At 48.0% G+C, this 24,416-nt stretch overlaps 1 protein-coding gene across 7 annotated transcripts in view; it reads right to left on the bottom strand.

Annotated features, from left to right (window-relative positions):
• Positions 1-24,416, bottom strand: part of ENPP6 (ectonucleotide pyrophosphatase/phosphodiesterase 6) — a 222,758-nt gene that overhangs the window by 16,015 nt on the left and 182,327 nt on the right. For all 7 annotated transcript variants that reach the window (XM_062213344.1, XM_062213347.1, XM_062213345.1 and 4 more), the window contains 4 exons: positions 21,586-21,697; positions 12,183-12,324; positions 11,320-11,499; positions 7,998-8,135 (listed from right to left, as the gene is read on the bottom strand). In XM_062213344.1, coding sequence (XP_062069328.1) covers positions 7,998-8,135; positions 11,320-11,499; positions 12,183-12,324; positions 21,586-21,697 — 572 coding nt within the window. The remainder of the gene's footprint in view (positions 1-7,997; positions 8,136-11,319; positions 11,500-12,182; positions 12,325-21,585; positions 21,698-24,416) is intronic.

The raw sequence follows: 24,416 nt of genomic DNA, 5'->3' as shown, positions 1-24,416 counted from the left end.
AATAACTGTATGTGCCTATCCGTGAGCTTGCAGAGGGCTCATTCCAACCATTCTAGTGACCCAGGCACGATGAAGTGGTTCGTCTTACAGAGCTCATCATTACTATTGAAAGGCAGAGAGGCCAACCTAGTTGCCATGCTACCGAGTCAACCCTAATCTTTCAGAATGAATCTTTTTCACACCCGTTGATATGATTTCAGATGTGTTTCTTTTTTCGAACTGCATGGTTTGGAAATCACCTCAGATCTCCCTTTTGAAAAACTCCTAAGCTTTAAAAAGCTGTTCAAGTAACATCCGTAGGGAGGCTTTCTCCCCTCCTGTCCTGTGTTCTTCCTAGATAATGCGTGGAGACATTGGGTAGCCATTGCTGTCTTACACGCTCTTACTTTGGATCTTGTCCAAATACTAGAGGATCAAAAAGTTTGTGAAAAATGGAATTGATAAGTTACTTTTAGTGCAAAAGTGTTTTGAAATTCGTGAATAGTTTTTTCATAACATGTAGAGTCCACGAACATTTTGAAAACCCCTCACATGTATGGATTTCAATATTCTGTGCCCAAATAATGTTATCTTTGAATTCCATCTTCTATAAACTTTCTGAAGTACTCACATGTGTCTTCATGCTGTGCCTATAAGAGTGGCATATACTATGATATAGGGGGCTTCAAAATTTCACAGAAAAGTGTGTGTTATGATAAGACTGTGTCGGACCCTCGCCAGCAAGGGTCCAACGCAGTCACGACACGGTCACTGTTCATTGGTTCTCAAGGAACTTTTACTTGTGGGGGCAGAAGGAAAGCGGGGAAGAGAAAAGAGGGGGCCACGGTGGTGGCCGCCAGGAGCGGCGGCCACGCCGGCCCGCCCAGATCCCAATGTCCCTTTATGCTGATATCGTCCAATCAGATGAAAGGGCGCATATAGCCTCAGGTCGAAAGTTCATCTGTTTCACCTGGTTCTTCCTAGTTGTTTATGCAGAGTCCATTCTGTTTCATCTGTTTCACCTGGCTGTTTTCGTGGGCCTTGTGGTCGACCGATTGCTGCAAGCTATGCAGATGAGGTGGTTCTCACAGGTGGCCAGCCTGCGGTTCCCCACAGCTCCCCCTTTTGTTATTTATGGCACGGAGTCATGCCCGTCTACCGCTCCATCATGCTAAGCCATATCTGTTGCTGAGGGTCAGAGCGATGCATAGCAAGCATAGCCTGTCAGACCACTACAGATTCTATGATTTTTGTATGAAAATGAAGTTTGAAATTCAAGTCCTCAGAACAGAAGTGATTAAGCAAGACCTCAAGAAACAATGTTAATGCCATTTACAAAGGAGAAAACTGATACAAAAACATTCTTATTTACATTACACAAAGCTTAGGTGTTAGCCTTGAACGTAACTTTCAAAATACCTTCAAATATATCTAACTCAGGTCACTTTGCCGATTTGCTGCAGTACAAGTCACGTGCAACATCTTTTTCCTTAAGACAAAACAATTCTTCAAACAATACTGCAAGTACATCACTAAACACCATGAACTCAGGAGTTTTGCCACTTTTGACAGGCAGAGTGGACAGTGAGAGACAGAGAGAAAGGTCTTCTTTTTGCTGTTGGTTCACCCTCCAATGGCCGCCACAGTAGGTGTGCTGCGACCGGCACACCGCGCTGATCTGATGGCAGGAGCCAGGTGCTTCTCCTGGTCTCCCATGGGGTGCAGGGCCCAAACACTTGGGCCATCCTCCACTGCACTCCCTGGCCACAGCAGAGAGCTGGCCTGGAAGAGGGGCAACTGGGACAGGATCGGTGCCCCGACTGGGACTAGAACCCGGTGTGCTGGCGCCGCAAGGCGGAGATTAGCCTAGTGAGCCGCGGTGCCGGCCCACACCTTTTCCTATTCAAAAAACTTCTAGTATATAGAGCTATAGCCAATGCATCGCAATTAGCTACCACATATTCTCCTATTCCCCCTTTTTGTTTATTAAAGTCTTTAAGTACAGGTGAGTTCGTTCAATTGCCTGTCCTTGGGGATTGTAGATCACACCTGTAACGTGCTTTATGCCGAATTAAGAACGTAGCAAAATGGACTGAGGTGTACGCCGGCTCGTTATCTGTTTTGATAATTTTGGGTGCCCCCCAAGTGGCAAAGGACTGTAGACAGTGTTGAATAACCTGTTGAGTTCCTGCTTTGTTTAGAGCCGTGGCTGACAATTCCAGAGAACGTGTCCACCGACACGTGCAAACAGCTCTGGCGTTTTTGAATCTGCGTGATTTTAAGGCGTTCTTCAACCTTCTGTAAGATTGCAGCTGTACGAGGTGAGGCGAGCTGTGAATCGCCTTCCAAAATGTTAAGCAATGGTCGCATTTCATCAGTGGTTAGTTTACAATAAGGCCGCATCCAGTTTAGGTTACCACATAGTTTTTGGAAGTCATTTAACGTCCTAAGTCCTGTGGTGGATATGACAAATCTAAAGGGGCCACCGTAGTTGGTGTTAACCTTAGTCCTAGGTACTGGACCACGGTGCCCTTTTGAGTCTTCTCTGGTACAATTTGTAACCCCACCGTCTGCAAGCATGAGGTTAGCATGGTAAACGCTCTTTCTAGGGTGTCTTCTCTCGCAGCTGCCAACAGCACGTCTGCAAATGAAGTTGCTCTAAGACATCCTTCTCCCATAAAGTTACACTTTGCCTGTGGTGTCTTCTTGATCTTGTCAATCTAGCACTTGCTTGCTTCAGGATTGGGCAACAGCGGTGCCTAATCCTACCAAGGTGTTATCTCCTTCCTGGAGGAGCCATGAAGGTGGCCAGTCTTGTTCGGAGATAATACTGACATCTGCACCTGTATCTAACAGCCCCTTGATTGCCTTTCCTTTGATAATAGGAGTCCATAGTGGGCGCTCACCTAGAGTCAGTGAGCTGCAAAGTGCTTTCCTTGATTACCTCTAGTATCCTTTACAAGGCTTATTATTAGCAGCTGAGCAACGGGCTGCAATGGCAACAGCTGCACTATCCCCTTAGTAGATTGGAACATTACTTTGAGCTGTGAACAAGGCAACTGAATAAGCCCCGTTAATGAATTTGTAGCCCTTCCTATAGTAACACCTAAACCGTGGATATCATCCATGGGCTCTCGAGGTTCCGCATCTATTGCCTGGATTCCCATTTGAGGTGTTAATACTAAATAGTTGGTGGCTCGCAGCTCTGTGGAGTAAACGCTTGTCTGGCCACTTAATCTGGTGGGCGATAGAAGCAGATTGCCTGCCTTATCTTGCTTGGAATAGCACTCATTTGCCCAATGGTTGCTTTTACCGCATCGAGGACACAGTCCTGGTTGGCATCCCAATTGTCTGTTCTGTACATTCCCTTTTCATGTGACCTTTTCCACACTTAAGACATCTTTATCCTAGCCCGTTATTGTGTATAGTTTTGGCCCTGGGAACTTCTGCGTGCTCTCCCGAGGCTACCTCATCCATGACATCCCTACAGGTTTTAAAGGTGGAAATGTCCTTGTGCTGCCAGGGCCTTAGAGCCTCACGGCAGGTTTTGTTTACTTGTTCATAGGCTGACCTTCGGACTAAAGGCATAGCCTCATCCATGGTTTCAAAGATATTGCTAGCAGCCTCCATCAGTCTGTTCACAAAATCAGCATAGGGCTCTGTCGGGCCTTGTGTAATCTTGGATAAGCTGTCCGATTTCCCCTTTCCTTGGAGTGACCTTCCACGCCCTCCGAGCTAGTTCTCTCACTTGCATCAAAACCTCATTAGGGCAACTAGCCTGAGCCTGTTCGTCATTATCCTCATTCCAGGCTGGCTGACCGTTCCTAGCGTTATCATGGGCCCGAGCCCTCTCGAGCTCTCTGTAAGCCGCGGACCAGAGAAGTCTTTCCCCACCAAGCACTGCCTTAGCCAGTTTGCAGCAACACGGGAGAACTCCTCTTATGAGCAAATGTGCTGACCTGTCTCCATCTAGGCTCCCAGGTTGAGATTCTGTCTCCTCTAGTAAGTCAGCCCCTTCATCTAAGAGGGTTACTATTTCCCAGCTTCAGGCGATTTCTCTGCTGCCCTGAGTTGTTTTCCCACCCTACGCCATTGTTCCTAACTTTCCGCTTTACAGCGGCTGCTTTCACCGGCGTCCCTGCTACTTTGTCGAGGAATTCCTTTTTTTCCGCGGTACCAACCCTAGACTTTACCGCCTAGACTCCCGTGCTCTCCACACGTTCTAGTTTTTTCCCGGTACCAACCCTAGACTTTACCGCCTAGACTCCCGTGCTTTCCACACGTTCTAGTTTTTTCCCGGTACCAACCCTAGACTTTACCGCCTAGACTCCCGTGCTTTCCACACGTTCTAGTTTTTTCCCGGTACCAACCCTAGACTTTACCGCCTAGATTCCCGTGTTTTCCACACGTTCTAGCTTTTTCCCCCTAGACTTTACCGCCTAGATTCCCGTGTTTTCCACACGTTCTAGCTTTTCCCCCCGGTACCAGTCCTAGACTTTACCGCCTAGATTCCCGTGTTTTCCACACGTTCTAGCTTTTTCCCCCTAGACTTTACCGCCTAGATTCCCGTGTTTTCCACACGTTCTAGTTTTTTCCCCTAGACTTTACTGCCTAGACTCCCGTGTTTTCCACACGTTCTAGTTTTTTCCCCTAGACTTTACTGCTAGACTCCCATGTTTTTCACACGTTCTAATTTTTTCTTTTTTCCTGCTTCCAGTGACCAGTCCGACTATCCGAGTCACGGCATCGTTTGTTGGACCCTCACCAGCAAGGGTCCAACGCAGTCACGACACGGTCACTGTTCATTGGTTCTCAAGGAACTTTTACTTGTGGGGGCAGAAGGAAAGCGGGAAGAGGAGAGGAGAAAAGAGGGGCTGCGGCGGCGGCCGCCAACAGCGGCGGCTGCGCCGGCCCGCCCAGATCCCAATGTCCCTTTATGCTGATATCGTCCAATCAGATGAAAGGGCGCATATAGGCTCAGGTCGAAAGTTCATCTGTTTCACCTGGTTCCTCCTAGTTGTTTATGCAGAGTCCATTCTGTTTCATCTGTTTCACCTGGCTGTTTTCGTGGGCCTCGTGGTCGACCGATTGCTGCAAGCTATGCAGATGAGGAGGTTCTCACAGGTGGCCAGCCTGCGGTTCCCCACAACTATGCATGGGTTTCTTATGTTGCACCAAAAATAAAATATGGTTTCATTCCATTTTCCCATGAACTTTTTGAAGCATCCTCCTATGTACAAGAACCATGTGGCCTTACCCACAGAAGACACAAGACTGCCACTTTCCCGAAGGGGTCAAGCATACTCATTCTTCAGTATCCAAGGGAGACTGGTTCTAGGATCCTCCCCACCAGATACCAAAATCTCAGGATGCTCAAGTCCCTGACATAAAACAGCATAGCGCACAATCTTCTCATATATTCAAGCCATCTCTAGATTACTTATCATTCCTAAGACAATGCCTGTCCATCACCTCACATCACATTTGCTGTATTCAGCATACCACCTGGTGCACAGCAAGTTCTGATCTTTGAGACTTCTCGGAAGTTTTTTTCCCCAGATACTCTAGAACCATGGCTGTAGAATCCCCAGATATACAGAGGCCTGTCCTTGGACCCCCAGTGGTGTGGGAGACAGGGTGGGCATAGACCGGGTGGAAACAGGGCCAGCGCCAGGAGGAAGGCCCCTGAGTGGGCGCGCTTGTCTGAATGCTGGAGCTGGCACAGTGCTTCTTGCACCTGCTCTCCTTCGCTGGCCTTTGTTTCAGGGGCCCGGCCAGCCTAATTCCCAGCCTTGCACCACGGTTGTCCTGTAAGGGTGGCCCCTGGCATTTCAGCACAGTTCCAGCCCTCAGAACCCAAGCTCTCCAAAGTGGGAGTTTTCAAGCCACATTGGTCACTTCCTTGATGAGCTGCTTGAAGTTGCTGGCGGATGGAGGTGCAGCTCAAGGAGTTTAAGCACCAGGACCTCTCACTTGTAGGGGTGTCTTCCAAGTGCCTGGACCTAAGTTTGCATTTATAATTATGTATTCTTTTTCTTAAAGAGACATCCCCTTCACCCAAAATCCGTAATAGTCAGGGACCACCCCCACCCACCCCAAACCTGTAGCAGCCCCCGGCTCTGGGATAAATATTTTGCTTCTTGATAAAAGGACACATGTAAGTGTGTCCTTCCTTCCTGCTTTGGGAATTCCTGAGGGGATGTAATGCCTGGAGCTGCAGCATCCATTCTGTGATCTTGACAGGAAAAGTAAAAGGATTGCAGACAAATTGGCTCAGCCTTGGTATCACTGAGCTGCTGGATTAAATGACCCTGACACTGCCTGCAACCAGACTTCTAGGTATGTGAGGCCGTAAAGTTTTGCTTTTTTAAAACCACATTTATCAAATAGTTCATGGCTGATAACCAAAAGCCTGTTAAGTCATACCCCATCACTGAGTTTTTGTTATTCATTGGAATGACTTGATTTTCTTGCTGGGTGTGCTGTTGCCAAGACACCATGTTTACTCCCAGACTGAACCTCTAGGGACAGGACGTCCGGCCAGAGCACTTTCCCCGAGCTGGCCCCACCCCACTGCTGGGGTCCCAGACCTTTCCCACCGCAGCTGAGATGGCACTCAGTAGATGCTCCGTCTCCATGGTGGCCTCCAGGTTTCCCACTCCCACCTACACCTGGTTCTAAGCAAATTACTGCCTGCCAAGCACCCCTGAGTTCTTGCACTCTCCCCCTACCTGGACCCACCGTCTCCCTGCAGATGACATGCGCTAAGCATGAGAAAGTAAAGAGCAGGGACAGGCAGTCATGCTTGGAAATGAATGCCAGCTGTCAATTAACCCGCACAAGTTTATTTGCTTTTACGAATTCAAAGCAATTCCACCAGAACTTCATAAATTGCCAAGAGTTCCGAAAGCAAGTGCGGAAAGTCAGCCTTACACAAGGCGCTTGGAGAGGCGCATGCGCTCGTGAGCCGCGTGCCTGCACGTGTGCGCTGTGCGCGACCCTGAGAAAACCGTCTCAAGGGACAAGGCTGCGGGCCCAGAACGCCCTTCCTGCCGGTGGACTTGAACACAGTGTGATGAGGTGAAGGGAAGCATTTTGGTTCTCAGGGTGGGCGGCCTGAGGGAGCCAAGCACCCTCCTGAAGACCTTCCGAATCACGAGGCCTAGGAAGCCAAAGCCTCTCTGCGCGGCGCAGCCGACGTTTTTCACTGGATCTGTTTTGTTCTCAGTGCTTCCGTGACCGGGGCTGTCTGAGAGCACACAGAAACCTCCGTCTTCCCTGACCGCATCCCTGATGCAGTATATCTGCTGCTCTCTCCTGATTTACTAGTCTTAGGTCATACACTTGGTTGGCCTCCCCGGATATTGTCATATGCCTCTCTCCTCTGCCCCGTAGTCTGATCTATCCACAGCCTACCTTCAAACTCATCTCTAAAATAACCCATGTTTGACCACAGACGCCTTGAATGTCATCAATTGGTACAAGAGCCTGGTGAGCCTGGACTCCACACAGACAGGGACATTGGGGTTTGGACCAAAACTGCAAGATCAGCTCCTCCGTAAAATCAAGTTGGCAAACTGGAGGCCTGGATCTGCGGAGGTTTGTTTGTCAAACATTCCTCCAAAAGGTGAAAGCAAGGCTGAGCCTCCCCCTGCCTTTGACTGCCCTGAAGCAAATGCTTGGGTTCACAGTAATTGTTCCGCTTTAAACTGAACAGGTTGCGTTGTAAGTCTGTGTAATTGAGTTAAGGCCCATCTGTGAGAATACAGTGAGTCTGGAGCCATGATGTCCGCACTGGGAATCCAGGTTCACGGCTACAGTTTGAGTCTACGAAGTCATCTGATCTGCATTTCTGATTCTCTAGGGCAGGAAGTAGGGCCAGGAAAAACATGTAGGTGGTAAAAACAAAACAACAACAGCACAAAAAGACCCTCTTGTGTTGTGGAAGCTAAATAACTATAATTTACATTTGGACAGAATTTGTATAGTGAACAAACTGTCATATATGTTATAGTTACCTCGGTTATGAACCACCCTTCATCGGCCACCAAGGTCAAGGGAGAGACGAATCTCCCTTTTTTGTAATAGAACCTGCTTGGTATGGCTTCCTTCTCGTACACGGTCATGTGTTCCACTCGGCTCAGTTTGTTATACACCTGCAAAGAAAAGCAAGAAGGCCCAGTTTGGCACTCTTTCTGAAATACATTCGAGGACTTCAAAAAGTTAGCGGCAATTGGAATGAAAAGATAAGTTTGTTTGGGTGCAAAAAAAGTTGAAATCCACGCCTAGATTTTTCACAGCATGCATTTTTATTGAACTTTCTGAACCCCTCCTGTGCATGGATTTCAAAATATTTTTTGCATCAAAATAAGCATCTTTTAATTCCAGTTTTCTGTAACATTAAAAAATATCCTCATAGGTGAATATTGTACCTGGGGAGGAAGAGACTTTACAAGTCCAGACCAAAGAAATTACCAAAACATCTGACAGATTTGACTTCATAAATATGAGAAACATCTGTTATTGCTCAGGAAACTGGGTTGCTTATCGAGCAAGGCTGGAAACTCTAAGAAATTAACCTCCAGTCTAGGAGTGTAGTGAAAAACCTTTGCACGTGTGTGTGCAAGCTTGTGGAGGAATACATATTGCAAACTGGAGCCCAAACACCCACCAACAGAAGCCACAAGGGAATCCAGTGTGGTTCTTCCCTGGAATATTACACAGCAACGAAGACGAGTGAATTACAGCTATGAAGGCATGAGAAACCATCGCAGGGATCTCTGTTTGAGGGGAAATAAAAAGCAAATTGTAGAAGAATACAGACGCGGGGCCTACACTGTGGCACAGTTAAGCAGCCGCTTGGGGTGCCGGCATCCCATGCCACAGGGCTTATTCAACTCCCAGCTGTTCCTCTTCTGATCCAGCTTCCTGCTATTGCATCTGGAAAGGTAGCAGATGATGGATCAAGTACTTGGGGCCCTGCCTCAAGGACCAGGATGGAGTTCCTGGCTCCTTGGCTTCAGCATGGCCGGCCCTGGCTGTTGCAGCTATTTGGGGGAGTGAACCAGCAGATGGAAGATCTCTTTCTATCTCTCCCTCTCGCTCTCTGTCACTCTTTCAAATAAATAAATCTTTTTTAAATGAAAAAAAAAAAGAATATAATTCCTATCATAGCATATTCAAGAAACTATAAACCCAAACTCTAAGTGGGTAAAATTTTTATAAAGAGAAATTATAAAGAAATGTGGTAACTCACAGTTTAGGACAATGTTTTCTTCTAATGGGTCAGGAAAGGCTATGGGGTATGGGAAGGCCCTGCACGTGATGTCACAGGGAGTGACAATGTTCTACTTTTAAAATGTGTAGTGAATGCAAGGTGTCTGTCACAGCATTGTATTCCTTATGCATCTTATAACAATTTTGGTATATGTACTCAGTAACAAACATATTTCAAAAATCCATTCATGTCAAAATGCTTTACTAAAACTAAAAGGCAAGTGAGAAATTGGCCGACCTCATGCTAAATGCACAAAGATCAAAGAAAAAGGGTTTTCTTTTTCATTTGACCTAGAGAGTATGTTCTACCTACATGTGAACCTTAAAAGTACGAATAATTGTTTGCCATTAATTACATGACTAATTTCACGATGAGGATGTAAACTTTGTTACACAACTCCCATATTTAAGAACATCTTATATATTGTGGAGAAAATTAAAATCAACTGTCGACTTGCTGGCTTTTATCCAAATTCCTGCATATAACCATATACTATTGAGCTTATCAACTCTACTCTGAAAGATAATTTGTCTCTAGGCCATTTACTTGAAGGTTTCTGATGGCTCGGTGAGTTATGACTTCCTCCTTAAGAAAACCCAGGGCTCTTAAGGAAAGCAGGGCGCATTTGCAGAAAGATTTTTGGAGAACTGAAAAATCCGGTCACATACAAGGGCTCCATCCATCGCTTGACAAACTGTCATCCAGACACTGCCCCCTCCCCCCTGAAGAAGCCACCAGGCACTTCCGGCTGCTGGCAGTGTTAGACTGGAAGCGCCCCGTCGGAGGAAGCTGTCCCCAGCTCCTAAGCTGCTGATGACCAAGCACGGTGGAGACGGCACACTCCCACCTGCCAACTTGGAGACAAGGACCACCTTCCTTGCCAAGGAAAACAGAACTAATTTTCGAGACGTAGCCGAGATGTAAAATATTCTTTCTGATATCGTCCAGGGAGTCCATGGCGGGGTGGGGGTGGGGGTAGGGGTGGGGAGGCACGGGTCAGCAAATTCAGAACCTCCACTTCCTGATGAGGGAGGCTGGGGGATGGGTCTAGAGGGGCGGTAGGCAACTGCCCTCCTCAGAGTAGACCGATCTGGGGAGGTCTCTGCTATGGCAGGTGCGGCCATCAATGCTGCCCTGAGGGTACGTGACGCAGCGGCCCGGGGCCTCTTTCTGGCACCTCTGGTGGCAGCCTGGCCTCTCCTGGGAAGACAGTTGCTTCCTGGTTCAGATCAGTTTTATCTGGGAGTGAGCAGAGGCCACAAAATTGGTCTGGGGAGGGGGTGAGGTGAGGCGGGGAGGGGAAGGGTGCAAGCCAGGGTGCCGGTTGCTCCTCCCCGTTTTCTCAGGCTGGCTTACGGTAGACTGCCAACTGTAATTACTTGTCTAAGAAGAGGGTGCTGAGCTCCTGGAGGGCAGTGAGTGTGGGGCGCGCTCTGCGGCCCTCACCCCCACTGTGGGAACGTGGCCACACCCTCTTGGGAACAGGCTCCTCTGTTGCGCTGTCACCTAGAGTCTGCAGGGAGCTCCGCCTGCCCCTGTGGGCTTCCCTGTGCTCCACGGCGCCAGGGCAGGGCGCTTGTTCTGTTACTGGTGGTTGGCAAGGCCAGGATTTGAAGCTAAGCCGTGCGGCTCCTGAGATAAGGAGCCCGCCTGCCCGCCGTACACACGCGGCCTCGGCTCCCATCACTCAGCCCCTCCTGATCGCCAGCCCTGGGAAGAAAAGGGATCAGACTGGCAGCTCCCTCCGGAGGCCTGTCTGCATCTGATATTCCCCTCATTTGCCTAAGAAGTCTAAGCAAATAGCCCTCCTGAGGACGGGCTGACACACCATTTATACCATTTAATTTTCATAAACGTCAATGAGTTAGATAGCATTGTGCCCATTTCAGAGGAGAACAGACAGAGTCAGGGGCCATGAACCACTCAACAGAAGCCACTGAGGCGGCGTGTGAGGGCCAAGCAGGGTCGTGTGCCTCCAGCGTGCCCTGCGCTCCGGGGTGCAGACAGTGGGGAGGCAACAGCGCACAGCGTGGCGGTGCAGGGGACACTTTGCTGTGTCTTGCCTCAGAGTGCTTCCCAGGGGCGGGCCACAGGCTCACGACGGGGCCGCGGTCCTTCACTTGCTGCAGGTCACCCAGGCTGATGTACTGATTCAGCTCGATCACTTTGTCCATCCAGAAGATGTCTGTCATGCCGTGGTCCGAGAAGATGATGACGTTCAGGTCATCCTGCAGGTCCCGCTCCTGCGGGTGACAGAGGCAGTCGTTACAGCAGCGACAGAGGACAGCGGCCTGGGCGCCTAGGGAAGCCCCAAGTAGGTGCCCTTAAAACCCCGGGCCGGAGGTAGATGGACAGATGTGGTCTCCACTCGGAATGTGCTCATCCACCCTTCGACCCTCAGGGGACATGGCTTAACATCACCAGCCGAGCATTTGGGGGAGGGGCCCCATTCCAGTGTGTGCTGAGAGGTAAGATGTTCAAGGTCCACTCTGTTTTCACCTCCTTTGGCCCTTTCGACAAGCGTGTGCGGCAAGAGGAGGCTTCAGGCCTGCCCATAGCGCAGGTGTAAGAAAACAAAGACCAGGGGACCACCAAAGCAGAAATCAAAAAACAATCCCTCCCCCCAAATAAACATGCTTTCAGTCCTTCAGCCAGAACTAGGTCTGCCTGTCACATCCACATGAAACTGGTCAGCAGGCTTATCAGGACTCTACAAAACTGGGCCATGTCCCCAGCCAAGCCAGGTAATAACGCGCATCTAGGTCATGTCAATCCCACTGGCCTGGCTGCAGAACAAGGCATCTCTCCGTGCTTCCAGAGGCTTCGTGCGGAGCAAAGAAGACTCAGCAAAGCCTTGTGCTGGCCTAGTAAGGCGGCTGAGGTGCAGGCAGTGGCAGGAGGGGTCCGACTGGGGGCTCTGGCTCACCTGCATCCACTGGGTCATGTACTTCAGGACGGTGTCCACAGCCTTGAGTGCGTCTTTCCTCTGAGCGGAGGAAGGGCCATAGTGGTGGCCTTCCACATCAATGCGCTCGTGGTAGATGGCCGCCAGGTCGGCCCGCCCGCTCCTGGAGGGAGCAAGGGGAGAAGAGGCCAGGTGAGGGCGAGGGCTAGCACCAGCTGCCCATCCTAAGCCCTCTCTTGGTCAACTGGCATTGCCCATCGTGCCCTCACAGAGCAGGGAGGTGATCATCCTCATAGCTCCGTCCTCACCACCTGTTGTCACTGGAGGGTCAGGGGAACTAGAAGCAGCCATTTGAGTAACTCCCATTCAATTACTGCCATGCTCCACTGTAGTGTAGCGGGTAAAGCCGCCTGCAGTGCCGGCATCCCATATGGGCGCCAGTTTGAGTCCCGGCTGCTCCTCTTCTGATCCAGCTCTCTGCTATGGCCTGGGAAAGCAGTAGAAGATGGCCCAAGTCCTTGGGCCCCTGCACCCGCGTGGGAGACCTGGAAGAAGCTCCTGGCTACTGGCTTCGGATCAGTGCAGCTTCGGCTGCTGCAGCCAACTAGGGAGTGAACCAGCAGATGGAAGACCTCTCTCTCTATCTCTGCCTCTCCTCTCTCTGTGTAACTCTGACTTAAAATAAATAAATAAATCTTTAAAAAGAAAATTACTGCCGTGCTCCAGGGTCTGGCTGAGGGGCAAGGTTAAGCCCTGAATCACCACAGCCACCCTATGGGAGGTGGGAGGTTTAGGACCCGTGCTCTCTGGGGCCAGCTCCACAGTCGACATCCAGTGAACTCCAGCAGTGAACACACCTCGCTGTGCCCAGGAAGACCTTGACTCTGACCCAACACCCCTGTTGACCATGGTATGGATGGCAAAAATCCGAGCTATTTAGCTCTCCAAGCCGGGCCAGGAAAGGCTGGGATCTGGTGACCCAGGTGGCAGCAGGGGTTTGTAGAGTGGGGGAGGGCAGGGATGCCCCTTCCCAGCTCTGGCTTTGCCGCAACCTTCCCGTAAATAGATCAGAACAATGAGGAGGAGGACAATAACGATGATGGTGGTGGTGGCAACTGGCAAAAGCTGGGGAAAAAAATGGAAGATAAATTAAACTTCTCTGCTTGGAATTTCCAACAGATTGGTGAACCAGGTGGGCATCAGGGGCCCAAGCGCTTGGGCCATCTTCCATTGCTTTCCCAGGCATGTTAGCAGGGGGGCTAGGTCATCAGCAGAATGGCTGGGAATCAAAATCAGAGCTCCGGTATGGGATGTGGTGTGGTGTCGCCAGCAGCAGCTTAACGCGCTGCGCCATGACACCGATGGTGGCGAAGCCGGCGATAGCCTGTGAACCTTCACACTGAGCTGCCATAGCTCAACCATTTGTCTGCTTCTCTCTCTAAACAGTGAGATGTCCCCTTAGAGGGGATGGCTCATGCTCTGTTGTATTTGTATCTCAGCTGTAAGGTAGCATTTAGCATACAATAGGAGCTCTATAATTGACTGCTAAAGAAATAATAGCAAATGCTCCATCAGTGATGAATTCTATGTGCCAAGCACTAGTCAAGCCAGGATTCACACCCAGAACCAGCTGACTCTACACCTATGAACACAGCTAGTGAATCCTACAAGGGAACTCAGCAGCCCACGCCAACGGGAGAACATTCTGCTCAGCCTAGCTGATCTTTTGCCAGTGGTTCTTATTCTCGCCCAAGACCCCCACCAAAAGTAGCACAGCGAACCGAATCACTGTCCCTCTCAATGCGTGGGGGCTCCGTGTCTGGGGGCGGAATGGGTCCCCACGTCCAGAGCGTGCGGTGACTGTCCTCAGAGGGAAGCACTGGCGGATCCTGCAGGTGAGCTCAGCCTACCAGCACTGGTGCAGTTATTGCATGCATTTTTGAGGGCACTTTGGTTTCAAGAGAAGTGCAATCGTCAGTCAAATGTTCTGTTCTCTTTTTAGAGCAAAAGAAAAAGGCCAGTCAGTAGCAAGCGCCGTTACCACCCTCTTCCACGATGTCAGGCTGTTATTTAGGGGTCCTGATGTTATCATTATTCATATTTGCTAATGTGCGAATGACTAATCCAAACTCCCTCTGCATCTGTAGACTACAGCAGAGAACATTAAGTCATTCCAGGGGCCCACAGCTGTGTAGGTGGGGGCCAAATGTTCGCACCAGGTAATGGCGTTTCCATACGTACGCCTGAACGTTTTTGAGGCCCACGTTCATGACACGGATGGGGCCCATGGTGCTTCCTCCAGCACTGTGTTTGAACAGAGTGGACCCGCTGTAAAATCTGCCCTTCAGCTAAGCCTCGGATCTGCTATGCTTTATGTGCCTGCATCTGTAGCTTTCCAGATGTGCAGATCTACACAGTGCATCATCTGCTTCGGTGTCCGCAGCCAATACTGGGAAAACCCTATTTAATACAATGCAGATTTCCTTGGGTTAGGAGTCTTGGCCACGGAGGTTCCGTGCAGCATTCCAGTTCAGTGCGATGCTCCTGGGTCTCTTCATTTCAGACACCTCACCTGCGGCAGCAGTCACTGGGCTGCTTTCCTACGTGATCAGCAAGCCCGTAAGCATCACAGCTTACCTGATGGCTTTGTGTCAGGAAACTTTCAATGCCAGATGCCGGGAATGCTGGATACGGCCGCTCGCAATTCAAGGATTACACACGTGCCTTTCGTGGCAGGACTCTGGGTGGAAGGTCATTGATTCATGGGGGACTGAAGTCCCCAAGGGACCAGAGCTCTTGCCGGGCTGGAGTTGAGCTGACACATTTTTGGTGGCCAGCTGTTTTCCACATGGCTCTGGTATCCATCACGGGTCAGCTCGTTCGTCATGGATTGGTTGGGTGAGGAGAGATGGGTGGAATTGCCTGCAGATCTGCTCTTGGCCCTTCACAGCTCCGAAGCCCAGGAATCATGCCAGAAGGACATGTGGCCATCAGCCCAGTTCCCTGTGAGCCACAAGGTGCCCCCAGCCCTGGAGTTTCAGGGACACCCAAGTCTCCCATCATCTTATGATCTTGTCCAGATTGCTTTGAAATGAAAAAAATTTCATAATGTCTCATCATTTTCCTCACTGAAATGTGTTGGAAATAGAGACTTCCAGAGAGAGAGAGAGAAGTGAAGGCAATTTAAAGGGATGATTGGTTATTTCTCTTTAGAAAATTGATCAAAAACTTAGAAATAAGGCCCCCCCCCAATGACTACCTTTTCAACACCATATTAGAACACTGCCCAACAATTTGCTTAAGCGGCACCAGATTTAACTACTGACTAGTGTTCAGTCTTTGTCATTTTAACTGTTAAGTATTAGGGAACTGGTAGGATGAAAATCTATTTCATCCAAGAAAGCAGTCCTCCAAATTATAGTTTAATTATTCTTTACAGTATTAAGCATCTGCTGATACTTCGAGCCCTTCATTCCCCATCATTCTTTCTGTGTGTGTGTGTGTGTGTGTGTCCCATACTCTCCTTTCACCCAGCTTGGTCGCCCTCGTGGTTCTCTGAGTAATACATTACGATGAACTTGGGCAGAGTTTTCATATAAAGATGTAGTGAGTCCGTGACAAAGTTTTCATTTTGCAAATGACCTTTTAAAAGGGCACAGGAAATAGACGAATCTGGGTTCAAATTGGACTTTTCTTCTCACTCTCTTGGAGGTCTCAGATGAATGGCAAAATCATCTCCAAGGTTTAACTTCCCCATCTGGAAAATCTACTCGAACGGTTATGTTGGGTATGCAGTGAACTGGTGTTTGTATAGTGCTTGACACAGGGCAAAGGCGAGAAGGGGAGAGATGCCTCCCATCTCTCTCTTCCTTCCAGATGGCCCTAGATTGCTTTTCCTGAGTGGTGTGCTGAGCTGGGAGCACTTGGTCTCTGCGGAACCCGAGCCTGCACTCTCGCCCCTCCTTTCTTTCAGTCCGCAGGGAGGAGCGGCCAAGGCCACGATGTTTGTGCCGGCTTCCTGTGGAAAGAACTCTCTTTCTCCATACGCTCCTTCATTAACACCAGCAGCCACTGATTCTGGGATCCTGAAGGAACTCCTTGGGAGCCGATGTCAACAGCCTGGAATGCGGCCGAGGACATCGGCTCTTTCCATCATTCCTGTAGCCCCGCTGCTTCCTGACCAAGTCCTTGTTTAGGTGCACGGTCAGCCTGCCAACAGATCAGCCGGGAAGTAGGTACCTGGCCCCCGCCAGGCAGCCTGGGCTGACTGGGACTACTGCCCTGTACCCTCTGCCACTTGGCCCAGGCACTCCTTGAAGCTAATTGCACTCTTAGCACCAGGATCTTTTTTTCTGCCGACTGAACCATGAATATCCTGCATCAGCAATTCTAGGGCTGGGTTAAGCAATGTGGATCAGAAAATTACTTTCTGGTTTGACAGGCAAGGTGCAGGGGTGGTACCTATGAGCCTCCAGGGGCGGTGGTGGGGCACAGACAGCACCACAGTGACTGCGGAATGCATGAAGTGCTGAGCAGGCTGCAGAGGCCATCACCCAGGCCCAGGCCCAGGGTGGTGGTGCAGAGCACCGTGACCAAGAGATGCTCCTCTTCCCATGTGGCTCTGCTTCCAGGCATCTTAGAAGTGTGGATGTAGAGGGCTGAGGGGTTGACTCGGGAGCACAGCTGGCCTCTTGTCTGCAGGGAATATGTTCCAGAACGTGCAGTGGGTGCCTGAAGCTGCACATAGAACCTAGTCCTGTTTTATATATGCTTTTTCCTATCTGTACCTATGAGGTATTTCAAAAAGTTGGTGCAAAAATGCAAGGAAAAGATAGGTTTATTTTGCTGAAGAAGTTTGGAAATCCAAGCATAGTTTTTTTCAAAATACACATCTCCAATAAACTTTTTAAAGACCCCTTGTATACACCTATGATAAAGTTTAATTTATAAATTAAGCACAGTAGGAGATCAATGACATTAACTCGTAATGAAATAGGACAACTGTCATAAATGCTGCAGTAAAAGTTATATGAATGTAGTCTCTCTCTGTCAAATACCAAATTTTCCATTTAATAACTTCAGCTTGCAACTAACTGTGACTATATGAAAGCTTAGAACATGAAACCACGGGGAAGGGAAGACCGTGGTGGTTTTCTGTCGCTGCACCTGGCAGAGGCCGCAGGAGACCGGGCCCCGAGCCTGTGGGAAGAGCTTCACCACCTACCTGCTGTGTGATGTAGGCAAGGCATTTAGCCCCCAGAGAGTCGGTGGCCTCTTGTGAACTGGGGCAACGTCTACACCATATGGTGGCGGGAAAACCAGATGGGTTAATGGAACTACAGCCCTCTGACATGGTGCCAGGAGATGGTGTTAAAGGGTCAGTTCTTTTCCCCTTCTCCTTTCCTCTGTTAAAATGTTGCCCAAGTTCAAAGGTCACATCTCACCAGGGTACACTTTGAATCAATAAAACTTTATGCAGGCCAGCATTGTGGTGCAGCAGGTTAAACCACTGCTTGCGATGCCAGCATCCCACATGGGAGCATTGGTTTGCGTCCTGGCTGCCCAACTTCTGATCCAGCTCCTGAGACGGCAGCGGAAGGCAGCCCAAGTACTTTTGAGAGCCCTAGAGGCTGCCACCCATGTGGAAGACCTGAATGGAGTTCCTGACTCTTGGCTTCAGTCTGGCCGAGCCCCAGCCATTGCAGCCATTTAGGGAGTGAACCAACAGATAGAAGAACTCTCTCTCTTTCAAATCAATCAATCAATCTTTAGAAAAGTGAAGCTTTATGTACATGGAAAGACAGTGCCTAGATCAAATGTGGATGACACACAACTTTGCCAACAGGCGTGTGCAGCTTGCTGACTGCACTCTGCCGAAATGTCCTCGGGTAGGAATCCATGTTCAAGGTCTTAACACCCTCTCCTGCTTTCTGCCAAAGGCTGTCTATCCTCTGTCCCTTTCTCTCTGCTTCTCAGACAGTAATAAAGTGGACAAAGACATTCTGTGACTTGGGGACATGTGTGTCTTTGTGCACTTACATATGAAAACTGCTCCTCAGATGGTAGCTGGGAGTTTGAGATTGAGCTGAATCGAAACCAAGAGGAGATCTGTGGCTAAACGACTCACTCCTCCTTCTTGGGCTCTCTAAAGGAAAGATATACAGTGATACATCTTTGCCTACCTACACACACCAAGAGACTTATTGATTCCTTTGAGCCCCATGACTGTGGGAACAAGCTTCTAAACACAAAGTGGTCTTGATTGTTCTAGACTGTTCTAGACTGTATGTCTCCATCATTAATCTCACTTCTGAATAGGATAGAGGTTGGATTTTTTTAAAAAGAAAAATTTGGGGCCAGTGCTGTTGCGCAGTAGGTTAATCCTCTGCCTGCAGTGCCGGCATCTCATATGGGCGCCAGTTCTAGTCCTGGCTGCTCCTCTTACAATCCAGCTCTCTGCTGTGGCCTGGGAAAGCAGTAGAAGATGGCCCAAATTCTTGGGCCCCTGCACTTGCATGGGAGACCTGGAAGAAGTACCTGATTCCTGGCTTTGAATCGGTGCAGCTCTGGCTGTTGCAGCCATTTAGGGAGTGAACAAGCGGAAGGAAGACCTTTCTCTCTGTCTTTCCCTCTCACTGTCTGTAATTCTACTTCTCAAATAAATAAATAAAATCTTTAAAAAAATTAAAATGTGGCTTCACAACGTTCAGTCCTTTATTCCATTTTGTAAGGGGGTCATGAGACATGTTCAAATTATGCGCAGGTTGGGTAGAAGAGATGTTCCCATTTTATTGGGGGTGGGGGTGGAGAGCCTAAATTGTCTACTGCTTCCCACAGGCAGTATCTCCTGGCCTGTTATTTTTCTTCTGTCTCCCTCATTTCAAGTACTGACTAGTTATAGTTTTGACAGGTTTGTTTTCCCACCTACTATTCAAAGGGGCTCTTCCTGATGGACTGCTAACTTTGGGAGAACAAAGAACCCTCTAAGACAATTGCACTGGCCTGGTTCAGTCCCGCTCATGTCTGTACAGCCCAACTCCAGGATCATCATTCATACAGCTGGCTATCTGAAAGTCATCCCGTGGTGCTCAAGGACATCTGTGTGGACGACACTATGGGCAGTGTTGAACTGGTATGCTGGGAAACACCACATGGGCCTCTAGGTCTTCACAGCTTTCTCTGTAGGGAGCCCAATGCCTTTGCTAATGAAAAACGTACATATTCCAACAACAACAACAAAACCTTCCCCATTTCTAAATATACTCCAAGGTAAAGATATGATTCCTTAATTTTTCATAGCTTTTCCACATTGCTTAAAAAAAAAAAAAAAGGAAAACTTCTTAGGAGGAACTAGAACCCAATACTTATTGCTCCAGCATTCCATATCCTGGTATCCCTCAAGGCAAGGAATTCAGCTTAGATGGGCCAGCTTCTTGACCTGCACTGCCTGTGAGTCAGTGGGTGCCATACAGTGCCCGTCTAACCAGCTGTTAAGGCAAGATGAAGTGGGAGAAGATTACACTGCTAAACAGACTCTTGTGTTATCTGGAGATTGGGTTATTTTTAATAACCCAAAATTTCATATTTGGCATGGCAAAAGGCTGTAGGCATAGCTAGTATTTTGGGTATGACAGAAATAGCATGGGTTAGATGCAGAACTCTTCCAAAGTTCCCACTCTGCTCAGCTGCTGTGCATGCGGCGTGATTCTGCTTTGCTTGCACAAACGAGAGTGCAACACAATACCCCAGCTCAGCATGAGTGTGGTTTGCCAGCTCTCATGGAAAAGAAAATGAACGCGGTGTCGGTAAGGAGCCAGGATCACATAACACACATGATTTACAGAGCATGTGAAAAATATCTATGTAAAGACTCTACCTCTTCTCTCTTCCCATGGGGGAAAAAAAAATCTAAACTTTAAAATTTATTACTTTTCCATTTTTAAGTATTTTAGAACCTTCTTTTTCATCCAATCTATCAATCAGAGCATGAGTGTTGTATGCCCCAAAGGACCCTCTTGATAGATTTTGGGGAATCATCCTAAGAATCAGTAGTGGCTGGGCTGGTGCTGTGATGCAGCAGGTTAAAGTCTTGGCCTGAGGCAGCAGCATCCCATATGGGTGCCGGTTCTAGTCCCGGCTGCTCCTCTTCCAATCCAGCTCTCTGCTGTGGCCTGGGAAAGCAGTGGAAGATGGCCCAAGTGCTTGGGACCCTGCACCTATGTGGGAGACCCGGAGGAAGCTCCTGGCTTCTGGCTTCCGATTGGCACAGCTCTGGCTGTTGTGGCCAATTGGGGACTGAACCAGCAGATGGAAGACCTCTCTCTGTCTTTACCTCTCTCTGTAACTCTTTCAAATAAATAAAATAAATATTTTTTAAAACAAAAAAAGAATCAGCAGTGGCAGGGTGTCATTTTCTTCTTTGGTAGCTCTGGGGGAGACTGCAGATAACCCCAGTGGCTGGAGCAGAAGAGGGAGTGCCAAATAACGGGAAATATAACTGGCGAACTCTGTATCAGGCAAACCTGGTTGCTGGATGATACATGTGGTTAGTTCTAGGGATCTGAATATCATCCTGGCTCTTGGGGTATGTTGAAACCAGGTTTCTTCTCTTGTGACAATGAAGATCCTGCCTTTATCTCCACACTCTGATTACTGTGAGTTTTCTGTGTGGACCCACCCCAGAAACCCATTCAACAGCCAAGGTGACTTCAAGTCCATTCCTGGAAACTTGAGACCCTCCCTAACCCCCCATTGCCCCAACTAGCATCCTTAGCCTTATAGTTACTGGTTTCTAATGTGGACTCCCACGGGTCTTCCACACTGCTATCCGCTTCCAGTACCTTCTGAGGTTGACTTGAGAGTGTCTTGGCGTACCTTGTTGACCAGTTTCCCAGACAGATTAGTGGGTGCTTTTCAGGACACCATGACTAGTTTCCATACTTTTCCAACCGTGTCACTGCCCCATATAGGAAAATAAAGAAGGTTCTGTGTCCGATATGCTGACGTGCCTTGCACATTTCTGAGAAAGTGGTAGAACAGGCAGTTTCTCCAAATTTATTTGACTTCAGATCTTCCTTTTTTGCCAAATACTTAATATCTTGAGTTACAGTTGTTCACTAAATTATGATTAGGGAAAAGCTGACATTTATATTGCTTCTCCATCATCCAACACCCTATAAAAGTAGGTCCCAGAATCCTGAGGACTTTCGTGCACTCAATTCAACATTTTCAAAGAATGCCTCTGACCAAAATCACTTCTACAGTTGTCCCCAGTTAGCAGTTAGCAATCACCATGCAAGAGGCTCAGCAAGTCTCTGAGATGTCGCTTCCACGACACCAAGCTCTCTCCATCCCCTCGAGGATCTGTTATTGGCCCTGGAAACAAGGAAGAACAATGGTATGGCAAAGAATTTGGGACACTTACTTGAATGAGTCAAGAGCATCACTGACTGCATTGGCAAAGTTGATATCTGTTGGGACATTCTTATATTCTAGGCAGTAAGTAGGTCTGACACCCAGAATCTCAACCTCACAGCCTACAAAGGAAAAAGATGGCAAACAGTTACTCCCCTCCATAATTGAAGTAGGGTTATGAGCCTATTTCAGGAAGCAGGCACTATTAGTCAAAATTAAATTTTTGCACATTTTCATGAACAAATAGGTGGTGCACCTTACTGTTATTTTGCTCAAGAGGAGCAGAAGTAGGACTGGCAAAATTGGCTAGAGCTGTCTTTCCTGATTTGAAACAAAACTAAAATTAATTTTTTGCCAGTAGAGTTTTCATAGCTATTAAGTCTTCTAGTGATACCATACGAGGGCTGGTTTGAGTCCCAGCTGCTCCACCTCCAACCCAGCTCTCTGCTATGGCCTGGGAAGACAGTAGAAAATGGCTCAAGTGCTTGGACCCCTGAACCCACATGGGAGACCCAGAAGAAGCTCCTGGCTCCTGGCTTCAGACTGACCCAGCTCTGGCTATTGTGGCAATTTGGGGAGTGAACCAGTGGATGGAAGACCTCTCTCTCTCCCCTCCTCTCTCCCTCTGTAATTCTACCTTTCAAATAAATAAATAAATAAATCTTTTTTAAAAATAAAATAAGGCATATATTTTCTCAGTGCTGTGAAAACTTATATGGGGGCATTTTTCCAGCTATTATTAACTCCAAAAAATCTTCTTTGGAACCCTATGTTGGTTTCAGTTTTTTTTTTCTGATTTTTTTTCATGTTATGTAATATTAATACAAAGAGAACAGAGTTAATGTAGTTCTTAGACATAATTCTAGGAATATAGTGATATTTCTTTCCTCCCTTCCACTCTTCCCCACCCTCCTTCTTTCTTCTTTCCTTCCTTCCTCCCTTTCTTTCCATCTTTTTTAGTTTTTTGAGATAACATTTTTAATTGACATTACAGTCAAGGGCTTAATGTTCCACTAAACAAAGAGATGAACAAGCAAAAAGTAAAAAGACCCTAATTCAGCAGAAAAATAGGCAAGAGCTATAAACAATAATCAGATAGAAAGATGACCATTTCACCCATATACAGTATATTTTAAAATAATCACATGTCATTACAACTATAGAAGTATAACATTCTTAACCATTGGTTTGACAAAGCTATAAAACCAAGTTTGATACAAGCATTTTTGCAGCAATACTGATACACACAGGCTTCTCTCTCTCTCCCCTTCCTTCTTTCTTTCTTTTTGATTTTTTTGGAATAGACTTGTATAGACTTAGCCATGATGAGGGATGGAAGTGGGTGTGGGGGGAACATCTCAAGCAAAGAGAAAGCGTGAGAAAAAGTTCAGCGAACTCTTAAATAATAATGTGTGTGTGGAGACTGGTAAGTACAATAAAATAGACTTACACCCAGACAAGGGGTGTCAGGAGACCAGATGTTGCTCTTTCTCGTAGCCCAGGGAAAATGATTTCCAAGTGGAAGTGAGTAACAATGGGACAAGTAGGGAGTGTGGGAGGGAGTCTGTCCGTCAGGAAGCACACTCACCCCACTCCTGGGGGCATGTGCCAGCTGGACACAGCTGAGTTGAAGGCTGTGGAGCAGCTCCAGGAAGAATTCCTTAACAGGCAGGTCATAGCAACATCTGAGTGCTCCGGAGGCGACTCCTCTCACTCTCTGCCTGATATTTGGGGTTCAGGAAGAGCCAGGGTTGTTTGGGACACCAGAGAAAGAATAGAAGGCAGGAAGCTCCCTTTTTCCAAGACATGTTTATTGAGCAGCATATATAGGCTAGGTGGCCCGGGAATAAATCATGGCTTCTGGGAAAACATTCATTGTTGCAGAAATTCCAGTGGAATCTTGATTAGATAGTTGTGTTATGTGTGTCAAAGGTTATTTGTGAATTTTTATTGTTCTCTCAAAGCTGTTTATTCTGTAGCCACCCTTTTATCAGTGCCAGAAACCCAAAAGCAAGTAAGACACCTCTTAGCCTTCAAAAGTTTAACAGCTCTGAGGCAGGCATTTGGTTGAGTGGTTAAGATACCAGTAAGAGACCTGTCTCCCTCATTAGAATGCCTGGGTTTCATGTATGCCTCTGTCTCCCTCCCTCCCTCCCTCCCTCCCTCCCTCCTTCCCTCCCCCATCCCTCCCTCTTAAATTAAAAAAAAAAAAAAAACAACTAGTAGACATTAAGCCCAGTGGTTGACACACACAGTTCTCACATCAGAGTGCCTGGTCCAATACCCAGCTCAAGCTCCTGACTCCGGTTTCCTGATAATGCAGACCACAGGAGGCAGCAGCGATGGCTCACATACTTGAGTTCCTGCCGCCTACATGGGGGACTTGAGCTGAGTTCCTGGCTACCAGTTTTGGCCCTGACACAGACATGGCCTTTGCAGGTATTTGAGGAGTACAACAGCTCTGTTTGGGGGAGCTCTACCTTTCTCTCTATCTGCTTCTCAAATAATAATATAAAAATAAAAAGATACGACATAGACAACCAAACAGTGCATCTCAAGGTCCTAGAAAAACAACAACCGAATCTGAAGTTAATAGAAAGAAAGAAGTAACAAAGATGAGAGCAGAAATAAATGGAACCAAGCCTAACAAAACAATACAGGGAATGGGTGTTCTGCTTTCTGGGTAGGACACCTGCATCCCACAGCAGAGCAGCTAGTTTCAGTTCCCAGAGGCAGCTCCCGACTCCAGCTTCCCACTAATGCAGACCCTGTGAGGCACTAACCCCATTTCTGCCCCTGAGGTGGGAGACTGGAACTGAGTTGCTGACTCCTGGCTCTGGT

The sequence above is a fragment of the Lepus europaeus genome, chromosome 16 (assembly GCF_033115175.1).
Source record: "Lepus europaeus isolate LE1 chromosome 16, mLepTim1.pri, whole genome shotgun sequence".
Classification (NCBI taxonomy): Eukaryota; Metazoa; Chordata; class Mammalia; order Lagomorpha; family Leporidae; genus Lepus; species Lepus europaeus.
Note: the sequence above shows the minus strand (reverse complement) of the source record. Positions and strands in the feature narration are given on the sequence as shown.